This window comes from Schistocerca americana, chromosome 11 (assembly GCF_021461395.2).
Source record: "Schistocerca americana isolate TAMUIC-IGC-003095 chromosome 11, iqSchAmer2.1, whole genome shotgun sequence".
NCBI classification, from domain to species: Eukaryota; Metazoa; Arthropoda; class Insecta; order Orthoptera; family Acrididae; genus Schistocerca; species Schistocerca americana.
Window position 1 is genome coordinate 134,342,417 of NC_060129.1, and position 18,015 is coordinate 134,360,431.

Below are 18,015 nucleotides of genomic sequence, written 5' to 3' on the forward strand. Positions count from 1 at the left end.
GTTCATAACCAATAGATTGAGATCAGAGTCCACATGTGCCCCTGGAAATGTCTTACAATTTGAAGCCTGGTTCCTAAATCTCTGTCTCACCATTACATAATCTTTCTGAAACCTTTTAGTATCTCCAGGGTTCTTCCATGTATACAGAGTTCTTTCATGATTCCTGAACAAAGTGTTAGCTATGTTTAAGTTATGCTCTGTGCAAAATTCTACCAGACGGATTCCTCTTTAATTTCTTACCCCCAATCCATATTCACCCGCTATGTTTCCTTCTCTCTCTTTTCCTACTCTCGAATTCCAGTCACCCATGACTATTAAATTTTCGTCTCCCTGCACTAGCTGAATAATTTCTTTGATCTCATCATACAATTGATCAATTTCGTCATGTGCAGAGCTAGTAGGCATGGACTTCGTGTCTATCTTGGCCACAATAATGCGTTCACTATGCTGTTTGTAGTATTCTACAAACACTCCTTTTTTTATTCATTATTAAACCTACTCCTGCATTACCCCTATTTGATTTTGTATTTATAACCCAGTATTCACCTGACCAAAAGTCTTGTTCCTCCTGCCACCAAACGTGACGGATTCCCACTATATCTATCTTTAACCTATCCATTTCCCTTTTTAAATGTTCTAACCTACCTGCCCGATTAAGGGATCTGACATTCCACGCTCCGATCCGTAGAACGCCAGTTTTCTTTCTCCTGATAATGACATCCTCTTGAGTAGTCCCCGCCCGGAGATCCGAATGGGGGACTATTTTACCTCCGGAATATTTTACCCAAGAGGACGCCATCATCATTTAATCATACAGTAAAGCTGCATGCCCTCGGGACAAATTACGGCTGTAGTTTCCTCTTGCTTTCAGCCGTTCGCAGTACCAGCACAGCAAGGCCGTTTTGGTTATTGTTACAAGGCCAGATCAGCCAATCATCCAGACTGTTGCCCTTGCAACTACTGAAAAGGCTGCTGCCCCTCTTCAGGAACCACACGTTTGTCTGGCCTCTCAACAGATACCCCTCCGTTGTGGTTGCACCTACGGTACGGCTATCTGTATCGCTGAGGCACGCAAGCCTCCCCACCAACGGCAAGGTCCATGGTTCATGGGGGGGGGGGGATTTTGCTTAGAGCACAATTTAACCACTAACAGTTTGTTTGAATCATGAAAGACAATTGTGTACATGTTAGGAGTCAGAATGCACCTCACTATTTGATACGTACTACATAGTCCTAATATTTATTATTACTTAACAAATGAAAATGTGCTCGGATGGAACCTTCTTCTCTCATAATGACTCTGGAAGTTGCTAATGTCCATTCCAATCAGCTGGAAATTTATTTCCTGAACCAGAGATTACGAGTTGCAATCTTCATTTCAATCAACGACGTGGAAAGAAGTCCCCCTCTTAAGAAAAATGAAGAAAGACATTGTTATCTAACAATCTATATAGAGTACGATATATTGTCTTAGAAATATTGGATCATGGTTGGCCGTCTATTCAGAAAATACTGTCTGAAAAACTAGTTTCGTCGATTATTTGCCTATTTCTGGACCAGTTGGTTGATAAAGACCAGATGCCATCAGACACGTGGAATTACAGTGGAAGGCCCCATCACATCAAAAACGCCCCTGAGGGGTGGAAGAAAGTGATACACTAATATCAAAAGCTGTCAAATGTTTTCTCATTAATAAAAAACCTTCAAGAGGGCGTCGAGTACTTTCGCTGATTAATTCCTAATTTGGATGGAAAAAGGATAAAGAAGTCTGCAATTCATACTGATGAGACGACTGTAAAGATTCCAAATTGATGGCAACGTGAAATCGTTTCTGACTTGTGTGACCCACTCACGGAAATTACACTGTAGAAGAAAACATCGCCACCACTGGAAGTTATACAAATATTGAAAAGTAGTTTAATGCACGTTGTACTCATTGGAAAGCTAGTAAACAACTTTAATGATGGACGAAATGAAACCACTTCCTCACGGTTTTCCTGGGAAACGACACACCGACAAGTAAATACCTGTTGCAATTTGTGGAACATTCGGTAATGAAGACCGGTAGGGCTACCTTAAAGGTCATGCCTCTCCCAGGGCACCATCACGGCACTCCGATTGAGAGAGACTCTATGAAGAAAAACCTGTGTGGGTGGACAGCAAACAGAAAACCGGTGCAGAAGACACAAATGACAAGCAGCCACATCCACTCATTCGCCCTTGGTCTGCAGACCTGCTGCAGACCACTGCATGGTGTGTGGTCGAACCACTGTCCTCCCGAATGTGAGTCCAGCGTGTCTCACCGCCGCGCCCTGCATATCCAGTCCACTACTTGCATTTCACACACGTTTCTCTGCCGGTTACATGGCGCAGACACGCACGAAGATTGTGTCTCCAAAATATGCTGAAGGTGATCGGGACCATGGCTCTGTCTACTAATAATTCAGACGCGATCCCGCTCAGTATCTCGGCAAATTTGTGATGACCTAGAAAACCGTTTGAGTGAAAGACTCTGTGGAAGCTCAGTGTAAACTACAGTCGGATTGCAAGTGTCACAATAAAGTAGAATACTACACCACTGATCTCAGGATACATTAAAGATTTATAAGACAATGACGTCTGATTCTTAGACGAGGAACATATCGATGCTCGAAGACTGTATGGAAATGTAAACCGCTTTACAGCTTTTACCGCTTCGTTTATTTACATGCAGCACCACTTGGATGTAGGAAAATACGGTAACAACACCTTTAAACAACAGTAAAAAGTCGTTCATTATGCGATTACAACGCCAGTGTCCAAAGTTTTGAGCCTATAACATTGAGTGCATACTTGGTATGGGGAGGCGAAAAAACCACAAAGCGATATAAAATGGAAACAAGTGTACAACTAACTAATGAGGGGTGGGGAAGGAAGACTTGGGTTGGTCGGGTGGCTTCCAGAGGCCTGCAGTGTACGTGTTGGCCTGCGACCCTGCGCTGACCTCCGGCGCTACGCTCTGTTCAGCACTGCCTCGGCGTCTCCATCCACGTCGAGCTGGCGTGACAGAAGCCTTGGGACGAATCCTTAGGCGCTCTCCCGGCACCGTAACGGTCCGGCAGACCTCTTACGCTGGTGGAATGGAGGTGCTAATTCGGGACGATTCGAAAAAAGTGGACGCCGTGCTCGCGAAACCCATTTGTCTGAATCTAGGAAACCAGTTTACATTGTAGGGTGGGGAACTGTTTCACTGACTCCGTCGTTTGCCCCCTCATACCACCAGGAGAGTCAAGAGTGATGTCGGAGCTGTGATAGAGCTTACTTTGGTTTAACCATGACGTATCTGTCATCTAATAACCATCCGAACGTTCTGTGGGGCAAAGATGCTATACAAACACGTCCACGCCAAAAGGAGATATAAATATATATTTGTGCGAAAGTTCCATAACACACGTTCTGGAAATGGAGGCAACGAGTTTAATTCCTAAACTGCTCAACCTGGAAATACCTGGGTACACCATAGCTTGCAACATTCGGATAAAATGGCGACATGATTTATGATTGTATTATGCAGCATTGTTTACCACGGAGGTGGGCGCTGAATCTTTTTCTTAAGAAAGAAGACACAGATATCAATCTGTTAAAAGGAGAGTTAAACTTACTAATGAATTCAGACTCTTACAGTGGTTCAGAACGGTTCAAATGGCTCTGAGCACTATGGGACTTAACATCGGAGGTCCAGTCCAATAGAACCTAGAACTACTTAAACCTAAGGACGTCACACACATCCATACCCGAGGCAGGATTAGAACCTGCGACCGTAGCAGGCGCGCGGTTCCAGATTGAAGCGCCTAGAACCGCTCAGTCAAGGCGGCCTGTAAAGTTTAATCGTGCCTACCCTGAGACATTCACCGAGGAAACCGATTTCTGCATTACATGTACATTGCTTCTGATGAGGTGTCACGGATCTGAGGAACCTGAGATAAGGAGGAAGAAAATTTTTCTCAGAGGTGCCACGAGCTTGGATTTAAATAGAAGTCCTGTAACTTTAGGGCTGAAAGACGTTTGTTGCTTCGCCAATTTTTTTGCTATGACATAAATAAACCATCTTTTGACTGAGAACGATAACATTTTTAGAAGGTGAAAGCAGTCTATCGTAGCACCGCGCTGGTAGTTACAAACCTTAGGTGATCACGAAGCAGTACGGGCCCTTGTCATTTGAAGGAAACTGGTGACGTTGCAATCGATTTAGGGTGTACAACACTTTTATCAGCTGTTGTTTCACACAGGTATGCATGCGCCTCGTACAAGTGTTGAGGATGCAGTGTGAGGGCTGCTCAGTGGCACTGTGTTTCAGGACCACCCACCATGTCGGCAGTTACGGAGGTTCAGAACAACACAACCGAGGCCCTGGCCGCCCTGGTAGACGGGGGTGACGGCGCCCTGGTGACGCTGGTGGCGGGCGAGACGAGGGTGGCGGCTCACAGGGCCGTGTTGGCAGCCGCGAGCCCCGTGTTCGCAGCGATGTTCGCGCACGACATGCTGGAGGCCAGCTGCGGCCAGGTGAGCATCGACGACGTGGAGGGCCCGGTGCTGAGGCTCCTGGTGGCCTACACGTATACCCTGCAGGCCCCCCAGCGGCCCGACACGGCCGCCCAGCTGCTCTCGGCGGCCGACAAATACGGCTTGTCGGCCCTGAAGGCTGCCTGCGAGCGGCAGCTGATCTCGCAGTTGGCCGTCGAGACCGCAGCGGCGACGGCCGTCACGGCAGTGAGGCACTCGTGCCCGGACGCCACCAGGGCTGCCGTCGCCTTCATACAGGACCACCTGCAGGTGATGGCCACGCGGGGCTGGGCGGACGCTGTGCTCGAGTACCCGCAAGAAGTCATTGAAGTCAGCAGTATGGTCGGTGAGCCACCAGCAGAAGCCAGGTAAGCACGATTCCCTTTTTGGCAGTGCTAGTGTGAATTTGACGTCGTCCTTTGTTCGTCGTGGGTTTCTTTGCTGCCTACGTTGCGTAACACCCTAACTTGATCTAATTACTGATCATCAGTCACGATGCTAAGTCTCTCGCTGTTTTCACTTCTACTGCTTCTATCAATTTCGCCTTTCTCTGATTTACTGATTCCCTGTTCTGTACTCATTAGACTGTTCATTCCATTCAGCAGACCCTGTAATTTTTCTTCACAGTCACTGAGGGAATCAGTCATCAACAAATCTTATATCATTTCACCCTGAATTTTAATTCCACTCTTCAATCTTTCCTTTATTTCCGTCATCGCTTCTTCGGTATATAGATTGAACAGTAGAGGCGAAAGATTACATCCCTGTCTGACACCCTTTTTAACCCGAATACTTCGCTCTTGGTCTTCCACTGTTAATTTACCTTCTTGTCTCTTGTACATATTGCAAATTACTCTTCTCCTTTGCCTTACCCGTATTTTTCTCAGAATTTCGAACATCTTGCAACATTTGATATTGCCGAACGCTTTCGCCAGGACCACAAATCTATGAACGTTAAGAACGTCAATTTTCTTTTCCGTTCTCCTGTGTATTATCCTTCCTAGCAACTGGGTTGCTTGAGCTGTTAAGCTGATTGTGCGATAATTCTCACACTTCTCTGCTCTTGCAGTCTTCCAAATCGTGCAGATTATATTTCTCTCTGTCAGATTGTATATTGCCAGACTCATACATTCTACACACCAGTGAGAATAGACCTTTTGCCACCTCCTCCAATGATTTTAGAACTTCTGATTGAATGTTGTCTATACCTTTTGCCTTCTTTGATCTTAAATTTTCCAAAGCGCTTTTTAAATCTGATTCTAATCACCAATATTTTCCATACAGACTCCTGTTTGTTCTTCTGTCACGCCATCAGACAAGTTGTTCCAATCAGAGAGGCCTTCAGTGTACTCTTTCCAACTATCCGATCTCGCCTCTGTATTTAACACTGGAATTCCCATTGTGCTCTTAATGTTACCAAGCTTGCTTTTAATTCCGTGGAAGATTGCTTTGAATTTTCTATATGCTGCGTCAGTCGTCCCAAGAATCATTTCTTCTTTGATTTCTTCACATTTTTCGTGCAGCCATTTCACGTTAGCTTCTCTGCACTTCCTGTTCATTTCATCCTTAAGTGACATACTTCTCAATTACTGATTTTCCTGAATATTTTTGAACTTCTGTCTTTGATTGATCAACTGAAGGATTTCTTATGTTTCCCATGGTTTCTTCGCAGTTAGCGTCTTTGTACCTACGTTTTTCTTTCCAACTATTGAGCTGTTAATTATCGCAGTATATGTAGCCTCAGAGAACATAAATCTCATCTCTTCTTTCCTTAGTACTACTGTATTCCACTTCTTTGTACATCGATTGCTCCTGACGAGTCTCATAAAATTCAGCCTACTCTTAATCACTGCTAAATTGTTATGAGTCTATATCTACTCCTGGGTACGCTTTACAGTCCAGTATCTGATTTCAAAATCTGACTTTAAACCTCCCATGTTTCGGTCCTTTTTCAAGTATACCCCCTTGTCTCAAGATTCTTGAATAGACTATACCAGCTATTACTAGGATAAATTTACTATTGAACTTAACTAGCCTTACTTCTCTCCTATTCCTATTATCAAGTACATATTCTCGTGTAACCGTTTCTTCTACTCCTTCGCCTACGGTTGCGTTTCAATCCCTCCATGACTATCACATATGTACCGAATTACCTGTTCAATATCCTCATACTTTCTCTCTCTTCACCTTCAACTTGCGACGTCATCATGTATACCTGAACTATGGATGTTGTTGGTTTGCTTTAGATTCTCACGAGAACATTTATACTCATCCGTTCACAGTATCTCACTTTCTGCCCTGCCTTTCTATTGATACTGAATCCTACTCCTGTTATCTGCTGCTGTTGCTACTACCCTATTCTCATACGACCAGAAATCCTTTCCTTTCCTTTCCTTTATGCGTCACTGACGCCCACTACAGCTAGATACGTCCTCAGGATTTCCTTTTTCTTATTTTCTAGCTTCTCAACCACATACAAATTCCTTACTTTCCACATGACGACTCGTAGAACGTTATCCTTTTGTTGATTAGTCAACTTTTCTCAAATGGTCACCTCCCCCTTGTGCCTCCTCGCCTGGAGGTTTGAATGGGGGACTAGTCTTGCCAATGGAGAGTCTGTACAGCACAGACTTACTGAATCACATGCCTCATTGACGGACGTTATATATCTTTAAGCAGTGGTTTACATTGCCTTCTGTATCCTCACGTTGTTGATCATTGCCAATTCTTCCTCATTTAGGAGCAGTTTCAGACCTCAAGGGAAAGAGAGTGCCGTGAACCTCTGTCGGCCCCTCCGCCCTCTTTGGAAAGGCTGTTGGCTGAAAGAGGGTGACACCTGATGCTGGAAAAGTCTTCAGACACCAATGCTGATGATTCGTATTCAAAATTCAAGTGATGGTGAGGTTCAAACCTAGGACTGAGGACTTTCCTGATTACGAAAAAAGACGCTACCCATGGGTGACTGGCCCCAAAGAGCAGGGTGTGACTCCCTGAGATATCCAGTCAAGCAGGAGCTATGAGCACTGCGGCTACTCATGCACACTGGGGGCAAACAAGAAGAGAATACTCCAGCCAGCACAGTATCATTGTCACACTCAAGGCTGTGCCTTACTATCACATTTCCTTCTCGTCTCTGTTCAACTATCGCCCCGAATTTTTTCCGTGCATTCCCTTTTACAAAGGAGACAGGAAATCTCTGCCCCCCCCCCTGTCTTTTTTGAAGTTCCATGTGGCGTTACCAGAGGTCGTCCACGGAATCCTATGAGGTTTTCCGCTACTGGGATACAGCAGATTATATTCGCTGTCCACCTACAGGTGTACGACATATCTCCCACAACGTCAGTATTGATGTGACGTTTCCATCCAGCTATCATTTGTTGCCTCTGTCTCTCGGATACATATGCTCCATACAAGTCTATTTTGTTTCCTTTCCAATTTAAAAAAAAAAATCCATATTCAATAGACTACAGGTTACTTCACAAGTTGTAAACATTGTCCATCAGATAAAATTGCATACACTGCGTAACCCATATTTTTTCTTTTAATGGTGGCCTCTACTGCAAACTGCTCAACACGAAAATTGTTGTTTAAGAAACACATCACCACTGCTGTCTTTTCAATGAATCGAATTGTGGAGACATTACATGCATATATACAGTTCTATTTGCTTTACTGAAATGCAGATTTTGAATATACTCTTGATAACTTTTATAGCATAGCTCTTGTAATTCTTGTCCATCTTCTTCATTCCCTTGGGCTTCACATCAAACAGCGCCTGCATATCCACGACCATATAGTTTCAACAGTAAGTTGATACCCCAACTTATCAGTTTGTTTCTCTATCGCTGGATCTCTCTCTCTCTCTCTCTCTCTCTCTCTCTCTCTCTCTCTCTCTCTCTCTCTCTCTCTGTCTCTCTCTCTTCCTCCTGTGATATAATTCAGCAACCATATATCAGTTTTCAAATTACCTCACAACCAAAAGTAGCAGCCAGTTGACTGTAACTGCTTCTAAATTCTGTCTGATAGTTGTTCTGTGAGGGCAGCAAAATTGTTGGCCCTTATGTTTGGGATTTGGTTTATGCTTCATGGTGAACAATTTGTTGTTTTGCATCTTAGGCTACGCCAATGGGGAATGTAGCAGAAGTAGTGCAGAAAAAGATCAGTTAATTGGTGGCACAGTCAGGTTAAGTGAGGGGCTGGTGTTGTTGGCACTGAGTGTTCTGTTGCCCCGGTGGACAGTCCCTCAGCTGCACCGCCTGCAGTGAGCCCCTGTGTGAACACGCCTACCCACACAGTGTTTCTCTGTGCAGCTCGCCGACCGCCACAGGGGGCGGGTCCACCCCCAACTCTGACCGTCAACCCCACAGCGGCCACAGCCGGACTCCTGCTGCAGCTGCACCTCCCACGTCTGCCCGACACACCCCTCCACCCGATGACGCAGCCGTCTCTCGCTTCCGGTGAGTTGTTGCCACACGTGCCCAAGTCTTACCCTCGCAGCACTGCTTATTTTGGCATTAACCAGCCGATATAGTAAATAAAATAAAATACAGATTCCTTCAGTTTTTGGATAGAGGTTACAGTTGCCATTAAACATTACTCCTTTCTCAATTTTTTGGCTATGATATTTTGAAGATTGAGCACATACGCGGAAGATTTCTCGTTCTCTGTATTTGCAGTGAGAATTACGTTCAGTTCAGTCACTCAACTGTAGTTACGTATTGTTCGTATTGTTCAGGAAAAATAACCTTGTTTCACAAAGCACCTAGCATCTAGAGCACATTGGTCTATCGATTATTCAAAAGAGTTTGAAGCTCATCCCTGTTGCTTTTTGAACATTTTGGATCACATTCTAAGTTGATTTCTGAATGAATCGTAAGTTGATTTTTGAATGCGTGCATAGTGTACGTGACGTACCTGCCAGGGGAATCCTCGTCGCATCTGGAAATAAACTTTCCTGCAGACAAAAGGGGACGGGGCTACACGAGCTGAGTGGAATAAAGCCGCACGGGTGAATGTCGTATGTGTATGTGACTGACTGGTATGCAGATGATGAGCGAATAGCTACGTCCATAGATTCAGACTACCAGAGTGGAAATGAACGACCGACAGGAATAACAGATACGAAATATTAACGTATTATCCAGATACGAAATATTAACGTATTATCTTGTCGCTGTATCAAAGAAAATGAAAGTTCGACAAAGTTTTTGACCAGGTCGCTACACTAGAGAGGGCAAGTTGTACATTTCCTGGTTAGCAGCCGCTTAAGTTCCATTCTGGGAGTAGCGCGGAAAACGCGTTGTACGAACACGTAATAACGCCTAACCGGAGAATAATCGCTGGATAATTACTAAACCGGTGATTCTGGCAGAGTTAGTAGAGTTAACTGGAGAATGAGCTTTGACAATGATAGGAATAGTTACAGAATTAGGGATGAGAAGCTTTTGTTAGAACGAGGAAGAGTATTAGACAACACTTCGATCTTTCTTGTAGCAAAACATTTGACGAATTTTGATGAGGTAACAGATTCTTTCGCAGAAAGGAAAGCACGGCGTGTAAAGCTAGAGCGAGATTAGTGAGAAAAGAACGCACGGATTGAAGAAATATGTACTGTCTTGCTTATCTGTTGTCTTATCTGGTTTTGTGTATCCTGTATTTCATTTTATGTCACACAGAACAGAAAGTTATTAGCAATTAGGCAATAAAGAATCCAAATTTTCTGAAGAGTTCTTCTTCTTCCGGTTACAAATAATTCCATCCAGTATTAATTGTGACGTTATTTCCTTTAAAATCAAAGGACATTTTAATTTCCGCTGTCCTGAATGTACTTCGATGGCATCCGTTACAAAATACACATTTGAGTCCCACAGTGCGAAGTGCAGTGATGTGCAGTGCAGTAAGAGAACGCTGTGTGAAGAGGCGTGGCACTGCACTTCAGCACACTTAAGACCAAATAACGCGTCTTAAATTTCTTCGTTCAAAGTTACATGTTTTATGCATAGGACTCTTCAGGAAGAAGTGCTCTACAAAATGAACATTTTTTGAAAAGTTTTTTTTGACGCCCTATCTCAAGCGCTCGAGGGACCGGGGGGGGGGGGGGGGGGGGGTTGGGTTATCTGTGTTCACATTTAGTGACTTTGCTGTTTCCTCTTTGTTCACTGCTGTCATGTCAAATGAAAGAGAGTGGTTTCTGTGGCTGGGAGATATCAAGTGAATTAAAATGTCTTCACACAATTATGGAAGATTAAAATATGTCATTAGTTCCAGATTTTAATACAATTTCCACCTCTCTGACAGTCAAGCATTAATTATCTTGCAGAACAATGAAGTTACTTTTGTCGCTTTGCTGAAGTAATTCGGCTTTTATTGATGTTTTCCGCTGAGGCAGCCAGTTTGTTTGAAACAAAGTGTTCAATTCCACACTATTGGCTAGTTTCAACTGTTCGCTGCATTTCAAGGGCACGTTTTCATCTTCTGCAGGGTGTATACGACCCGGGACAACCGAGAGATCTGGGAAAAACCCGGGAACTTTTTCATCCGGGAGAAAACCAGGAAAAACCCGGGAATTTTTTAGAATTATGGGAATTTTTCATTGTTTTAGTTTTCAGTTAAATTTTTGTAATTTTGACTGGCAAGAACCATTACTCTAACAAATGATATTATTGTATCCCGCAACTGCAGAATAATACTGCAACAATGAAACTTAACGAGAGAAGAAAAACCAAAATAACTTAAAATGCAAACGAAATGCGCCACGTACGACGACGACACACAGTCCTCATGCAAGCGTCTGCCAACAGCAAAACGTGTCAAAGGCTTTAGGAAGACTGTGCAATACTTCATAGCAACAAATTCCCTCCGATGACCGTGAAGTCACAACTGTTTACATTACATTCGTGTTAGCAGTTACGAGCGAGCTCATGCGCATGCGCAGTTCAGTCGCGTTTGAGAAGCAGATTCTCCCGCTTCTGGCTACAGGAATGTGGCTCTCCGCTGTGCAAGCAGTCGCAGCAAGCAGCTAGATGGTACCGGGAAAAGGGGGCGCCAAATTCATATTCTCAAGGAAAAAAACTTGTTTCACAAAGCGCCTAGCATCCAGCGCACGTTGATCTATCGATCATTTATATGATTTTGAAGCGCATCCTTGTTGGTTTCTGAAAACATTTTAAGTTCATTTCTGAATGAATCGTAAGTTGATTTTTGAATGCGTGCGTAGTGTACGTGATGTCTGTCAGGAGAATCCTAATCGCATCTAGAAAATAAACTTTCTGCAGACAAAAGGGGATGGGGCCGTACGAGCTGAGCGGAGTAAAGCCGAACGGATAAATGCCAGTCGCTGTCTGATTATGTGGTTGATTGGGTTTTCGAATGTTCAGCTTTCTTATAATTCGTAGCGAAATCCATAGATTCAGCCTACCAGAATGGAAATAAACGACTGCAGGAATAACAAGTGGGTAAGATTACGTATTATCTTCTCGTTGTATCCAAGAAAATGAAATTTTGACAGAAACTTTCTGCCCAGATTGCTACACTAGTAAGGTCCAGTTGTACAGTCCCCGGCTAGCAGCCGCTTAAGTTCTGATTCGGAAGTAACGCAGAAAACGTTTCGTACGAATTTGTAACAACGCCTAATGGCAGAACAATCACGGGGTAACTAAACCGGTGTTTCTGGCAGGGTTACTGAAGTTAATCTGCGAACAAATTTTGACAGTAGCAGGAATGTCCACAGAATTGGTGATGACAAGATTGTTAGAACGAGAAAGCAGAATAAACGGGGACATCACACAAATTATGGAAGGACGAGACTATTCCAAATTTATATAAGAATTTCGTAATACTACTTTCCGATCTCATGCTTGAGAAACTGGTGCGCATGAATAAAATGTGAAACTATTTCCTAACATAAAGCTTTTTGCTTGTTGTAGGCCTAATAGGCATTTGATATTGGTACTTAGTGAATTATATTCTATCGTGTATTAAAAATGACTATCTGTGCCAATACAGTCTCGCTAATTTGGTGTGTAAGTGTGTGTGTGTGTGTGTGTGTGTGTGTGTGTGTGTGTGTGTGTGTGTGTGTGTGTGTGTGTGTGTGTGTTATAAAATTTGCTACAATATTAGAAAGGCCTGTTTTGTTTTATTTAGCATACATCGACAAAATAGACGTAATCAGATCCAGAAACCACACCAGTCTTGGGTATTATTTGTATTAACAGCTTTTTCAGTATTAGGTAACGAAATTTCGAATTTTCATGCAGCAAAAAGTTTGACCAACTTTGGTGAGGTAATAGATTCTTGTGCAGAAAGCAAAAGCACGCCATTTAAAGCTGTAGCAAGATTAGAGAGAAAAAATGCTAGGAGGTAAGTATTGAAATGTGTACTTTCTTGCTTGTCTCTTGTCTATATTGGTTTTATGCATCCTATATTTCACTTTTGTCACGCAAACAGGAAGTTATTAGCTATTAGGCAATAAAGAGTCCAAATTTTCTGTAGAGTTCTTGTTCTCCCAATTACAAATATTCCCATCCGCTATTAATGGCGAGTTTTTTTAAAAATAAAGAGGGACAGGCTGTCAAACTGGCTGACTGGGAGCAGGAGAGGCACCACAGGACATTTCTATTTCCACAGTCCTGAATATAGTTTGATGTCATCGCTTACAAAATATACCCGTTTCAATTCCACAGAGTGAAATACAGTGACGTGCGATAGGAGAATGCTGTACGAAGAGCCGTGGCACTGCGCTTCGGCACACTTCAGACCATATAACATGTCGTATATTTTCTCGAACACGTATGTTTTTGTTCCAAATTTTTCAGAATGATGTGTTTTACAAGATGCCCTAGGGTACGTTCGAAAATTCGATTTTTTTGGTGTTGACCGGTTCGCAAATATCGTAGATGCGAGGCTGATGCGCAGAGAAGTCTGAACTACAGTGGGCAGTCACCACGTGGCCCGTGTTGACGTTCAGTGGTTTTCCTGTTTCTCCTTCGTTTACTCTCGCGTCACATGAAAGCAAAACGGGTATCTTTGGCCGGGAGGTATCAAGTGAATTAAAATATATTCACATAATTACCGAAGGCTGATATACATTATTAGTTTCAGATTTTAATTTGTTTCCACGTTTCTGACAGTCAAGCATCAATCGCCTTGCAGAACAATGAAGTTATTTTTGTCTCTTTGCTAAAGAAATTTGGCTTTCATTAACCTTTTCCGCAGAGGCATCCAATGTATTTGAAACGAAATGTTTAATTTCACAGTACTGGCTAGTTTCAACTGTTCGCTGCATTTCAAGTGCAAGTTTTCATCTTCTAGCACGAACGGCATTATGCCATACTAATGAACCAAACGTGAGATACTGCAGTACTGGTACTCCCAGAAAATTTACATCTGAATCTGGACATACGAATGTGCGCTTTAAGTTGCAGTTTAAATGTGCACATTTTAGTATGGTTCACGAAATTCTGATCTCTTGGAGTACCCTGTGACGTCTTACTGCTTTTACAACGTAATGTAAGATCTTTTAATGTGTTCCACGTACGTACATACGGGCTTCCTACGTCATGTTAGCTGCGCAAGCTCGGGGCGCCTCTTACCTGGCGCTCTCCGGCAGCTGCTGGAACGAACCTGTTTCCAGCAGGTCGTGGAAAAATATTGCGAATGTTGGTTTGAAAAGCATTAATTTCAAAGTAAATATCTTTTAACGTAAGTTGGACTATGCGCGAGGATGTACCATGAAATTCTTAAATCAGAGTGTTTGACTCCATCTAAAAATCAACTCTTTGATGACAAGCCATGTAGAAGAATTTCGAACCCTGGAGATCAGACATTTATGTCATTATTAAAAATTTTACTGCCACATTTGTGTGATGTGTCTTAAAGTGTAACACGCGCAAAAAATCAACATTATCTCGAAAGATTAGCTTCTCTTGCAGCTTATTAACCTTAGTGACCAATATTATATGTGGAAGCTTTGCTTTTCTTGTAGCAACACTATGTATATTAATGTAAGCCATTAACTCGTGTGTTACCGCTGCTTAACAGGGATGTTGCTATTGGCTGACTACATTCTACGCCCATGTCCAAAACCATAACCATTCAAAGGATTGATAAGTTTTGCACTTCCGAGGGAAAATATACTGTCACTTAAGACGGAAAAAGTGTTTTCACGCGGGAGAAAGTGTATTTTTAAGCGGGAAATCCGGGAAAAATCCGGGAATTTTTTTCCTTGTCCACGTATACATCCAGTATTAATCAAATTTGATACGTATGAAGTATCGTCTCTGTTGTGTGACTGGATTCTTGATTTCCTTGCAGAGATGTCACAGTTCATACTGATAGACGGCAAATCATCGAGTAGAATAGAAGTCGTATACGACGTTCCGCAAGGTAGTGTCATAGGCCCTCTGCTGTTCCTGATTTACATAAATGATCTAGGTGATAATCTGAGCTGCCCCCTTAGATTGTTTGCAGATGACGCTGTAATTTACCGTCTAGTAAAATCATCAGACGATCAATTCCAATTACAAAATGATCTAGAGAGAATTTCTGTATGATGCGGGAAGTGTCAGTTTGCACCAAACAAAGAAAAGTGGGAGGTCATCGACATGGGTACTAAGAGGAATCCGCTAAATTTTGGGTATACGATAAATCGCACAAATTTAAGGGCTGTCAATTCGACTTAATACCTAGGGATTACAATTACGAGCAACTTAAATTGGAATGACCACATAGATAATGTTGTGGGAAAGGCGAAACAAAGACTGCGCTTTGTTGGCAGAAACTCGGAAGATGCAACAAACCTACCAAAGAGAGACTACATTACACTTGTACGTCCTCTGCTGGAATATTGCTGCACGGTGTGGGATCCTTACCAGGTATGATTGGCGGAGGACAGCGAAAAAGTGCAAAGAAGGGAAGTTCGTTTTGTGTTATCGCGCAATATGGGTGAGAGAGTCACTGATATGATACGCGAGTTGGTGTGGCAGTCAATGAAACAGACGGTTTTCTTTGCGACGAGATCTGTTTACGAAATTTCAATTGCCAGCTTTCTCTTCCGATGGCAAATATGTTCTTGACATCCACCTATGTAGGACGAAATGATCAACATAATAATAAAATAAGAGAAATCGGAGCTCCAATGGAAAGATTGAGGTGTTCCTTTTTCCTACACGCCATTTGAGAGTGGAATGGTGGAGAAATAGTATGAAACAGGTTCATTCAACCCTCTGCCAGGCACTTCAGTGTGAATTGCAGAGTAACCATGTAGATGTAGATGTTGATTCCCTCCTGTATAGAGATTAAAGTACTTCCTGCTTTGATTGACCAAGATAATCAGCTGCAGATATCGACTTTGGAATCCAGTGAACATTCAAAACCCTCCTGCACCTCAGGCAGGCAACAGAAGCACACCCATTTCGACTGGCAGTCATGGAAGACACAAAGAATTAGTATTGAAATTATATCAGAAGCAGGCAACAAACAGAAATTATTCAATTTTCGTGCATACAAATCATGCGGGTAATAGCACGTAATTTGGCACAGGAAGTACATACCTACAAGTAAAAAAATTTTAAAAACGCTCAATATAAGATGATACACACCTATATGTGCTACATGCACACTCAAAACATCATGGATAGTGTCGAATTGTATACTTAGTCTCCAGGATAATAGTATTAATTATGCAGCACATGCTGATATCAAAATCAGTATGCTCCGTAGAGAATGTGAAACAAAGCAGAAAAAAATAGAACGCCAGGATGAGATGCAAAACTTGGAAAGGTAAGAAGTGGGGAAATGTTTGGGATGCAAACAGAACAGGTTATGTTACAACGAAAAAAGTGAGAAACTTAGTGTTAGAGAAGGAAGCAATGGACTTACAGCACACACAATAACAAACTAGGTCAATGAAAAACAGAGAATAAAGTTTTTGGGGATGAATCGGTAGCTTTCAGAGAAGGTAGAAAAAGATCAAATAGGTAAAAAACAGGGCCAAATAGAAATCCTTGGTCAATGCAAGAGATACTGAGTTCAACTGTTACAAGAAGAAACTACAAAAATTCAGCAAATAAAGCACGCAAAAGGAAATAGGAATGTTTAACAAATTATTGACAAGTGGAAAATGGATAAGGAGGACTGTGTAGAATGTGTGTGTGTGTGTGTGTGTGTGTGTGTGTGTGTGTGTGTGTGTGTGTGTGTGTCAGGGAGAGTCGACCTGGTGCCCTTGTTGTATTTGAAATATGTCGACAGACTTATTGTGTACGAAGCAGTGACTTTTATGTTTTTTGTCGTACGTCAGGAAATTTCCATGTTACTGGTCTGAATCACTTAGCTGTCTGGTGAGGACATTGTATTTCAGTACTTGCAGATGCGTTTAGTTTCTATTGTTTTCTTCCTAAGTGACTCAAGGAATTGGTACCCAGAGAAGGTAGTTTTGGGGTGTGTTTGAATGTAGATGAAGGATTGGGTAGCAGCTGCATGCCGAGGTGAAAGGAGGCGGATCTGTGGAGTGAACTATGAGGGAATGTGCCAAATGTATTTGTTACGGGATGGAGTGCACCTATTTTTAATGGGAGATGGCTGAAGTTTTTGATTATGGGCTAGTGCTGTGGATCTGTCTGTAATACGCTGGTTAACCCGTATCGCAGAAGCGAGATTTCTAGATTTGTGACTTGTCGCTCGGAAGAAGTGTATTCCGAATTGTTGGCAGTTTTGCGGCTGTGACAGTGTGTGTGTCGATAGTAGAGAGTAAGTGTGTCGATGTTTTGTGCAGGAGCCTTTCTGATGCAGAGCGAGGCAGGAGGCTGAGAGAGGTGGCTGAGGAGGGGGCGGTGGAGGAGATGCGGGCGTTGCATGCGGCCTTGTCGGAGATGTGGGGGAGGGACGAAGACGGGTTCACCGCCCTGCACTGCGCTGCAGAGAGAGGCGACGCGGCTGGGGTGCGGCTGCTGCTCTCTGCGGCGTCCGACCCCAACGCCAGGACTCAGTGGGGGCTGACGCCGCTGCACTTGGCGGCATACAATGGCAACACAGAAGTGGCGGCTGCGTTGCTGCAGGCCGGAGCCGACAGGGGGGTGAGGACTGATAGTGGGAGGACCCCCCTGGACTTCACCCGGCAGCGAAACCGGCAGCAGCTCGTCGAGATGCTAAGAGAGCATTAATACGTGCCAGTAGTACTTCATTGTATAGGATATTAAAATAAAAAATTGAAAAAAAAAAGATCGCTTTCTCTATTCATTTCTACCTTTTGCAGTCCACACAATTACTCCAGTAACACCACAACTACTGCAACAACAGGAGATATCTGTAAACCAACGTGACAAACCTTCCTTTTGAGAATTCACTCTGTAAAACATTTCACAAGCAATTTCTGCAAAAGCACAGCAACAATTGCAAAATACTCCATTTATAAACTCCACTTCTCTCTCCCTCTCTGTCTTGTGTTTCTCGTCCCATATACAGTATTCAAACAGCTTA

The 18,015-nt window shown here is 43.0% G+C and overlaps 1 protein-coding gene across 2 annotated transcripts in view; it reads left to right on the forward strand.

The window, feature by feature from the left end:
- LOC124553619 (ankyrin-3-like) overlaps positions 1-17,746 on the forward strand; it is a 54,425-nt gene extending 36,679 nt beyond the window's left edge. For both annotated transcript variants that reach the window (XM_047127474.1, XM_047127473.1), the window contains exons 2-4: positions 4,337-4,910; positions 8,853-8,999; positions 17,312-17,746. In XM_047127474.1, the coding sequence (XP_046983430.1) occupies positions 4,348-4,910; positions 8,853-8,999; positions 17,312-17,699 (1,098 nt within the window). In that variant the 5' untranslated portion in view covers positions 4,337-4,347 and the 3' untranslated portion in view covers positions 17,700-17,746. The remainder of the gene's footprint in view (positions 1-4,336; positions 4,911-8,852; positions 9,000-17,311) is intronic.
- Positions 17,747-18,015: the final 269 nt, after the last annotated feature.